This window comes from Ruditapes philippinarum, unplaced genomic scaffold (assembly GCF_026571515.1).
Source record: "Ruditapes philippinarum isolate M1 unplaced genomic scaffold, ASM2657151v2 ctg2783_1_1_1_1, whole genome shotgun sequence".
Taxonomy (NCBI): Eukaryota; Metazoa; Mollusca; class Bivalvia; order Venerida; family Veneridae; genus Ruditapes; species Ruditapes philippinarum.
In genome coordinates this window covers 328,118-338,666 of record NW_026862036.1, presented here as the reverse complement: position 1 = coordinate 338,666, position 10,549 = coordinate 328,118, and the positions used below count along the sequence as shown (strand labels likewise).

Sequence of the window (10,549 nt, the reverse complement as noted above, 5' to 3'; positions counted from 1 at the left end):
TTAAAGTATTATATATTTAATACTACTTCTATATTACTACTATATTGGCCTATTGAGCAAAAAAGTCCGCCAAAGTCCGCCATCTTGGATTTTTCGTCCAAATTGGATTGTTTTATTTTAAATTCTGTTTTATTGTCTAATTTGTTATTACCTAAACATGCTTTGTGACAAATTTCAGGCTTTTCCTATCTTTAAAAGTTTTATTTGATATATCAGCCATTTATGATAAAGACATTTGGCGGCAATTAAAGTGGTCACTTTAAATGGTCATTTCAACGGTCAAGGTCAAGTTGTTTAGTTTTGTATACACCTTTATCGGATTCAGCATACCCTAAATGGGTTAAATACACCAAGATACCACTTGTACTACGAAATGTCTCTAGCCAAATTTAGAGGGCCAAATTCTCAGTCAGTCCTGTCTATTTTCGTTGGTAGGTCAATCCACGAATTTAAGATCATATGAAATTTTATCCCGACAAATACTTATTGCCATGTCTCTTTTCTATATATTACAAACATGCATCGGCGATTTTTGTGCAATGAATGCCCAGATGCAGGGATTAAATTTATTGACACGTAAAGATATGGGCATGCGGTAAGTAAAATGCGCGGCGGTTATGTGTAAGATTACTTTGCATTAGGTTTATTATTTAATTTTCTTACAAGAAATTGAAAATCTACGAATTTTAGAACCCACGAAAATGCTGGTTTTGATAAAACCACGAAATATCATGCCCACGCATATAAGTGAATTCGCAGTATCAAGTTGACTTCACACGTTATTTTTTTAATTTGTTCTAGGGCTACAACAAGAACTGAAATATCATCGCAATGACGGTTCGTTTAGTGCATTTGGAAACAACGATTTTTATGGGAGCACCTGGTATATAGATTTCAGACCACTATATATTTGCTGATTAATAAAAAGCCGATTTTAGTCACCGATGAAATGTGACAATAAACAACACTAGTAAATTTAAGTAGCATTTCCTTATAAAGCATGGAATTATAAGTCTATTAATTATGCGATTGGTTAAAAATATTGTGTTTCTCTTTTTGCGAAATACAAAGGAAGATAAAATTAAGAGAAATACGACAATAACATATTTCCAGTTTACACCTGTTGTGTGCAGTGTGCTTCGCATTTCATCATATTTGCTTTTCGTACATTTTTGCATTGCTCTTATTTTGTTTAAACAGATCTTTATTTTAAGTGTTCATGGACTAATTTGCCCTTAGAACTTAAAATAGCAACTTTTGTTCATAGCAAAAAATGTGAAGCTATTTAAGAAGTTTATTATTTTACATAAAATATTTAAAAGTTTCAGATATTTGTCCTCAACATTTGTTAAAAGAAATTTTGAAAAGATATTTGCTCGGTACACATTTGGCACACATTGTCTAATAGTTTTCTGCCGAACTTTCCTTGCAGACCCTCCATGTGACATATTAATGTGTTGGTGTGCGTGTACAACCGGCACACACCAAATGCAAAATGCTGGAAAGCAATGTTTTCCGAGAAAAATATAACCAATTCGACATGATAAATCAGCCGCCACAAAACTAATCATTTGATTTTAATTATTATTGCGATGCATTTTATGCGTAAAAGGTTATAGATAGATAAATAAAAAAAAGTTTTTTGTAACACCATATTTGCTGACAAGAAATGTAATGTCAAGATTCACATTGTAGCATCGACAGTACGTTAAATATTTATTTAGATAATGATTGTATTTATTTTCTTTTGATCAACAGGCTGACAGCGTTTGTTCTGAGGTGTTTTGGTCAAGCAAAAGATCTTATACAGATTGATGATTCTGTTATGTCGAAAGCTATGATTTGGTTGCTGAGATACCAAAATAGTGACGGATCTTTTCGCGAACCAGGAAGAGTCATACATTCTCAAATGCAGGTATATATATATATATATATATATATATATATATATATATATATATATATATATATATATATATATATATATATATATATATATATATGGAGAAAATAAACGTTCATGCAGTGCTATATAAATACCCAAGTACTTTCGGCGTCTTATGCCTTCATCAGGGGTGTATTACAATGTATAATGTGCACACAATAGAGCACAAGATCTCAATACGTGTGTACTGTATAGTATAAAAAAAAATTTCACTTTCTTGTATCCTTCTTGGGATCCAGTGTTTTTGAAAGGTATTTTGTAGATGCAAATATATTTTTCACAAACCTATATATATAAATATATGTTAATTGTCCTACTTGTAGCTAAGGACGTTTTCGTGATGATATGAAATATTTGAATACTGTTTAAGTAATTCCTGATTTTTATAAAGAGAAATTTATAACAGAATAAAATTCATAAAATATTATGATACAGTTAAATTTGTTTCTTAATTAAAACTTGCTTAATATTAACCAATAAAAACTTAACTACTTGAATGTGATTTGCAAATAATATGCTCTGTTTACTGAAAACTTAAAATACAAATAAATATATTTTAACCGTTCTTACAACAGAAATTGAATTTTGTATCAGGGTGGGTCATTTTCCGGTGCAAGGATGTCAGCATTCATTCTAATTTCATTATTAGAAAACAGAAATGTTTCAACTGTTCAGGTAAGCATTTCTGGTATGCTGGTATGGCAATATAGCTAAACGTATTTCACATAATCATTGTATCAATAATGCAAGTAATTTCCCTCAATAGAGATATAAAGGAGATGTTAGCCGTATGTTTATCGGTTATCTATTAGCTTAAAATCATAATGCTAGAAAAACATAGATTTATCTTCATACACGGTTTATAAATAATTATTTTTTTCAGTCTTTCTTATATTAATTAGTAAATATTCTAATTTAAATAATTTCTATTTGCTCATCAGAATGTTTTTGATGATTGTGAAAAATTAACTTGACATTTAAAATGATACTGAATGACCTATATTGTAAAATTGATAAGCTTTCGGAACATTTAAAGATAAACATAATAATGACGTTGTTCTATATGAAACAATCAGTCCTTATGTTTTGATGGCTGTGTCATTTAACGGATGAAGCTATGTTTTTCAATGTTCTACAAATGGAAGAAATACTGTAATAGTTTGAAGAAATATGTTTAGTCGCCAAAATGTGCAAATGAGACATTTACCATGGCAAAGCCTAAAACTACACAGAAAACCACTGTTTAGATTTTATAATACATCTGGCTGTCAAACAACTTGCTGACTGTTCAAAAATGATTGTGTTAATGCAATATTATATCTTTTTCATAGGCTGTCTTTAATTATTGTTGTATTTTTGTTTGGTATAATATGAAAATAGTACAAATAAGAAGGACCTCCTTGTAAAATTGCCTTCTTGTATGCGCAGAGAATTTATTAGAGTTCAGTCTTTGTGTTCGAACTATTAAATTTCTCACTGACAATTCTTTTTTGAAAGATGAATTGATAATAAATTTCTTTAACCATTTGGTTGTGGGTAGGACAGGACATGCAAGTAAAAAAAGCTTTATACATCAAAATAAAACAAATGACAATAGCCTCGTGACATATTTACCTGTTTCATATTCATAATGCTTTAACTTCCATAAACGAATTGACTTATAACGTATTAATAAAAATAATACATATAAAAACGTCAATTCAGATCTAATGATAACGATAATTGAAATAACAGTTTAATGTTGACTTAATATAATATCAACATCTACAATTTATAAAAACATAAACATTAAGTGTTATAATACGTTAAGAAGCAAAACAAATAATAACCAAAATAAACGTTATTTCTCTCAAAATATGTCTTTAAGGGTACCGATGTCACCATGGCAATAAGAAATGCCGCAACCTACTTAGAAGCAGAGCTAAACTATGTTAGAGATTCATATTCTCTAGCGATTATTTGCTACGCTCTAGCAAGTGCCAATAGACCCTCGAGATCCACATGCCACAGGAAGCTGAAGACAGCTGCCTTTCATGATGGTTTTATTCTACATCTTTTCCAAATGAAATATTGATATTAATCGTATATTATAAAAATTTACAAATATTGATAAAACTTGTTTTATTATCATATGATTTCTCCGTGTTTCACTATTAGTTGTATAAAAACTTTTTTACTGGGTTATTGATTTTCAATAGAATAATAATATGTAAATTTCTTTAAAATCTTCTTATATTTTTATAGTTTTCCGTATCAAGTTTCACAGTTGATCTTTATGAGAAATTCAATTTTTACGTTTAAGGCTTTTTAACCTAAGTGACTACTTTATGGTTTCTCATTCCAGATGACAAAACCTACTGGAAGGCTAACTATAGAGTTACAAAAAGAGAAGTTGGTGATCGTGCATTACGAAATAGAGCACCATCAATGGATGTAGAAGCATCATCGTATGCCCTTCTGTTTTATATGAAACTTGGGTACTACGCAGAGGCTTTTCCTATCGTAAAGTGGCTTGTGTCACAACGTAACCCGACTGGTGGTCAACGATCTACTCAGGTAAACAGCAGTGTCTATAGAATGATGATTGAGATTGAATAGAATGATCTGAAACACTTTGCTGATTATTTATTACCATGTAGGAGATAATGCGGACTGAAAGTAGTTATTCATTGTGATATCATGATATATTTTTTTGTAAACTGAATTGAAATATGTGTATAAATATTCTGACAATCGGAATACAATGACTTACAGTTATAGAACAAGAAATAATGACAACATGAAATCATTTGTACTGTTTGTTACAAAAACATAATGAAATTTATACTGTCTGGTAATGTACTGTTAACTTGTATATCTACACCTTCAATTTATTTAGGTGGCCTTTACACAATCTATTGAAACAAAATCGAAATGATTACTTTATGTTTACATGTTTAATGTTTAATGCAAAGATAACCTGAAAGTACCGTATCCGTTCTGTGTATTAATACAAATTATTAATAGCAAAAAGGCCAAACCAACCCACACACATACCTAAACTGTAATTAAGAGGTGGGCGGCATCAAAGCAAAACAACCATTAGGTACAAATGAAGTATTTTACGTGAAGTCATAATCCATTTTACAGGACACAGTTATATCTATACAAGCGCTTGCCGAATTTGCAACTTATCAAGCCGCTACACCAGGTCCGGAGTATGGAGTGTTTTTTGAATTGTCTGATGGTGGAAAGTTTAATCACGTGTATAATACAAAATCTTCTACTTTCGATATTGTACACACATTCGAGGTATTTTTAAAGAAGCTTGTGAACAGCAAACCAATTTACTCAATTATAGGATTTTGAACACATTTACATGTATATAGGTTGTCAATATAAATGAAACAATTCATTTCGATTAGTGAGTTAGTATATTTGCTTATTCTTTAAAGCAAAAATTCAAGAAATGATAGCTTTATTTCCTGGAAGAGATAAACAAAATAAAGGTTATTAAGGGGCAAGCTAATTACAGATGCAAGGCCTTTTGACATAGAAAGGAAAGTACTCCCAAAGAAATCGTCATATCTGGTACAATTATGTAACTGTTCGATTTGTTTATGTAAATTATTTTTCTATCTACCTTATGTTACAGGTACCTAACGATGTTGACACATTCGTGATTCAAGCAACAGGATCAGGGTCAGCAGTTATCGATGCAAGTTGTTTTTTATCAAAATATATTAAGGTTACACAATTTCAGTATATTATGCAAAAGATTTTAAAAGAGCATCAAAGTATAGAAAAGTTTATAAAGTTAAATTATAACTTGTTTACAATTGACGTTAATTATCTTTTAGCAAAACCAAAACCTTAAATATATGTATCCAAAACATTTATATTTCTTCAAACCTTGTAGTATTTTTCTTGTTTATGTAGAACAACATTTACATTGGAAAATTGGTCGTCACCTTTTTTGACAGTACATGCATATTTACATGCATATTCTTGCAAGACGTTAGATATGGAAAGTTATGCTATTAAAATTTAAGATTGCTTGCATGAAACATACCTTGTTCAGACAACATTTTAACTGAAAAATATTCCGTCAAACGTTCTATACTTGTGACGCTTATATAATGCATCAAAAAGTTTTGATATAATCCTCAGGTTAATTATGAAGTCGCAAACTGACCTCCTCTGTGTTGGTGTGACGTAAAACCAAACCAAAAAAAAAAAATTTTAAAAGTAAAAAAAAAGGAAGAGATGAATAAATGTGATGTTAATAAAAATCTATTGTATTGTCATTGATAAGGTATCTACTTCATATTATGTGACTGGCACTGAGACCGATGATAACATCCAAGTTTACACACGAGTGAAAGAAGAGTCGATAAATTCCGTAACAATTCATCCCTGCTTAAGGTGACATGAGTAAATATTCTCATATGTTAGATATATTAGACATAACTTAAATACAGTATAAAAAGCATTTTAAACATTCATTGATTTTCTGATATCCCTTGTTCATAACATTTCTTATCTTATGGTATTTAATCCTTATCATGTTTTATAATGTTTGTTAATTCACCAATAATTACGTCTTAAGAAAGAGAAAGTCTTAGTAAGAGAATCGAAATATATATTAATATATGCATTTTGAGAGCTATCGATTACAATTTTTACATATTGAGACTATTATATATTAGATGGGCTGGTAGAAACGAAAGTGGCATGTTACTCATGGAGGTGCAGATGCCTACAGGATTTCAGTCTGACAATAATATACTAAACATTCAGAATAAAATCAAGAAACACGAAACAAATGGAAGAAATATTGCACTATATTTCAATGGTGTATGTACAATGATTTCATTTGTATACATTTGCTCGTGTTAATACTAGTTTTGGAAAGTTTTTTCGCGGTTTTAATCCTGAACAGTTATGCATATATAATCTCATTTGCAATTTATTGAAGTACACAAGGTATCATATTCAAGCATTTAAATCAAAACATTTAATTATCTTCAATACAGATATTTCGAGGTGAAGTTTTGGAATGTTTTTGTCGGTTCTTATGGCGACAACCCGCAACCATTGTTCACTTATAAAATCATTTGCTATTCACAGAAGGGTACAGAAAATTAGTGCTATAAAAATGATTTTTGTCGTTATATTTTTGCAAACTTGAATAACTTATTTTCAAGAAAATACCAGTCACTTACTGCAATATCATACATCTTGTTCTGGGTAACTGTGAAGTGGCAGCTCTGTAAAACCTGGGTAGCAATCTCAAGCCATAATCTGACATGATAATAAATGATTGAAAGATGAAAGTAATTTTTGTCCTGTCTTATAACTATGTATGTCAAATTCAAGCATTTAAATAACGCTATTTAATTATCTTCAATACAGGTAAATCCAAATACAGACATTTGCGTTCTTGTAAAGATGGACCGTGTTGACCCAGTTGTCAAGAGTCAAGCCTGTCATGTGAAAGCATACGACTACTATGATCCAGGTAGTTGAAATATCGATAATAATTTTATAAAGCTCTTAAAGTGATTTGGTCTTTAATTGAAGGTATGTAATAAGAACTAATTACATTGATAACATATCACACATAACAACAAACGACGTAAGAATTATATATGTTGTTGGCAAGGGTGGGGTACTTCATAATCTATATTTACATTTATTGATATAGCAGATAAAAATTCTGGAACAAAATATCATCATTCCTAATATATATTAATGTTCATACTAAATCATATAGACATTTATTATTTTTGCAATCATTACTTTGTATGAATACATAAATGATACATTTAGTTTTGTTTCTATTTATATTTGATTAACTTACGGACAATGTGCCTATTGTATATACATCCACTTTACAGGCAGAAATGGTTGCAAATTATACTTCTTATTTCTATATTCCTTTTAGTTATTTTATTCCATCTTTCATGTCTCGTTTTGTGCCTTGTTTTTCCGTTAAGATCGGTTTCTAGCTTGGAACATTTTTGTGGTTATGTGTGGATTTTGCGTTCTGTTAACGTCGAGCGGTCTTGTTGATCTTTGTTCTTATAATTTAACAGTTTATTAATAGCACATGCGTCTGGAATAACAGTCAAAATATCATTCTGAGGAAAATAAGAAATACTGTAACCCAAGGCTTACAAAAATCAGAGGGGATAGTACAATACTTTCATTCAAATTCTAGTAGAAATGTCTTCGCAAAATCCATAATGCTACGAAATATTTATGTTAGTTATCATGCACATTTTTTCCTGGTTAAATATAATAGATAAGAAACTGTCATAATGATTTTTTTAATTGTTTAAGCCCATCAAGCAATAACTAGATATGAGTTTGGATTGCTGAAGGAACCAAACATTTGTAAAATTTGTCCTTTGTGTGGATTCTGTAATACCGGAGAAGCGGTAAGTTACATCTCTTCTGATAAACTGTACCATACACAAAGGAGCTTGGCTAGAATTTATTCAGACTTTAATACTGAACTGCAGACTGGTCTTGCTCTACAATGGAAGCACAACGCATATTAAAGATATATTTGATTTTTTAAATTGATATTCATTTAATCAGTTTGATTCTATTTAGTTGTAATATGGCAGTTACATTATGATAGTTTGATTAATCAATAACAAAATTGAATATTTGAGTAACCAATAATCGAAATAGTTATATTCCCGTGTACCTTACAAATGTTTAAACCTTCTTTTCAGATTGGAGTCGGGCGTTAAGCCGACAAAACTACATACATCGCATGTTTGGATGTTAATAACGTAACTGTGCCGGATATTATATAATCAGTATAACTAATTCTGTTATTGATTAACTATTCAAAAGGTAGATATATAATTATAAAGGACATTTGTTTCCCAGGAGTTCAACTAGCATACACTTGTTATATTTAAAACATGACATCATCATAGAGAGCTGCATAAAAAGATTTTTGAATTTTTGACATTTATTTCCTTAGTCATCCATGAGGATGAGTTAATGGTTTATGGATGACTCTTCTTTGTCTTAACATTTTGTACATTAACAGAGAGAAGGTATTATTATTCTCACGTTAATATATAAATCTATTATCAGTAACAATTAAATATTTGTTTTCACTAATGTTGCAATTTTAATGAGTGGGGAAATTTTTAAAGAGTTATATACTAGTAAATGTAGACCATATATATTAAGGTAACACAAATGTATTAACATACACAAATATATAGACGTAGATACGAATTACTTATATCATTTCTATAAATCTTCTTAATAAATGAAATAAATAAGTTTTAAGCCAATAAATGTATTTTTGCAGATTTATGCATATTGATGGAAGATTGATTAAACATGCGATTGGATGTAAATGTAAAAAGGAAAAAATAACAATGTATTATATAATAATATCTTATGTATTATATTTCTGTTATCAAGACTAACTTATCATTCTCGTTATGGTTACATGTTAACCAAAAGCATATTGTGTCTAAATCCAATAGATTAATATAATTTTACATTTTTCGTACAACACTTAAGATATATTAAATTGTTCAATTAAGATTAGTGTCGTCATCGATAAAGTTCATCTTTACAATATAATATCACTAATTCTATAAAAAAAAACATTTTAACCTGATCAGATACATACATTATTATTGGCAAAATTTAAATTGATCACAGGCAAATGTGCGTTTAAATTAAAAAAAAATCTGAAGAAGACAAAAGTTAAAAAAAAGCCAAGAAAAGCGTAAGTTATAGCAATTCGCAGTATTCATGATAATTAATCAATAGAATTATTTTTTGGCTCAAATCCTTTTATCCCTAAAACATGTTGTATTTTGTACATTTGTTTAACACTAGATACTCTTACCTGCTTAGTAGGGAAATTACTTTTCCTTATATATAATAACATATTGGAAATGGTTAAAAGCTAATGTTCGCAATGATAACAGTCATCAGTCTGCAAAATTGTGTGTATAATATGATGATTCCTTTAGGTGATTTAAGATCTTTAACTTTAAAAGCGATATCATATATTTACTATACTTCAGTTTACTTTGTTCATGTTCTTGTGTTTGATGTATCAAATAAAATTATAATCTTATGACTGACTGTCTTGTATTCTTTTATTAAAAATATATTATAACAACCTGGTAACTAAGATTGTTCCAAATATAAATTATTAATTTGAAAACTAAAGGGAATACTTCAAAAGCAATCGCTAAGACAAATGGATATCTTTAATGCAGGCGTCACGCTGTCCCGAATTTGGCATCAGATGGACACACGAATAAGGAAATGTTCAAATTCGGATATCTGATCGTAATAACATCGTGCCATTCGTGAGGGCATCTTTTGCCATCGTATGATCCCCGGCAGAATATTACAAGCTCCGGCAGCAACTTCGTGAGCGGTTCCAAAATGTTACCAAAAAAAATGCCCGAAGACATTGCGAATGTTCATTTTCGTGTTGAATTCGTATGTCAATTTTGCCCTTCGTAAGGCCGTCGTGAAGCCATCTTGTCAAATCGTGTAGACTTCGTCTTTTCTTCATGTGATCATCGGTGCAATCTGGCACTTTTAGCCTCAAGAAGTCAATAC

General features: G+C 30.0%; 1 protein-coding gene across 1 annotated transcript; it reads left to right on the top strand.

The window, feature by feature from the left end:
- Positions 1-746: 746 nt before the first annotated feature.
- On the top strand, positions 747-10,052 carry LOC132717733 (CD109 antigen-like). Its single transcript, XM_060701286.1, has 12 exons — positions 747-883; positions 1,759-1,915; positions 2,540-2,620; positions 3,813-3,984; positions 4,290-4,501; positions 5,075-5,236; positions 5,580-5,642; positions 6,240-6,349; positions 6,634-6,781; positions 7,340-7,445; positions 8,270-8,367; positions 8,671-10,052. Exons 2-12 carry the CDS (start codon positions 1,826-1,828, stop codon positions 8,686-8,688), a joined length of 1,260 nt encoding a protein of 419 aa, XP_060557269.1. The 5' UTR covers positions 747-883; positions 1,759-1,825; the 3' UTR covers positions 8,689-10,052.
- The last annotated feature ends 497 nt before the right edge of the window (positions 10,053-10,549 follow it).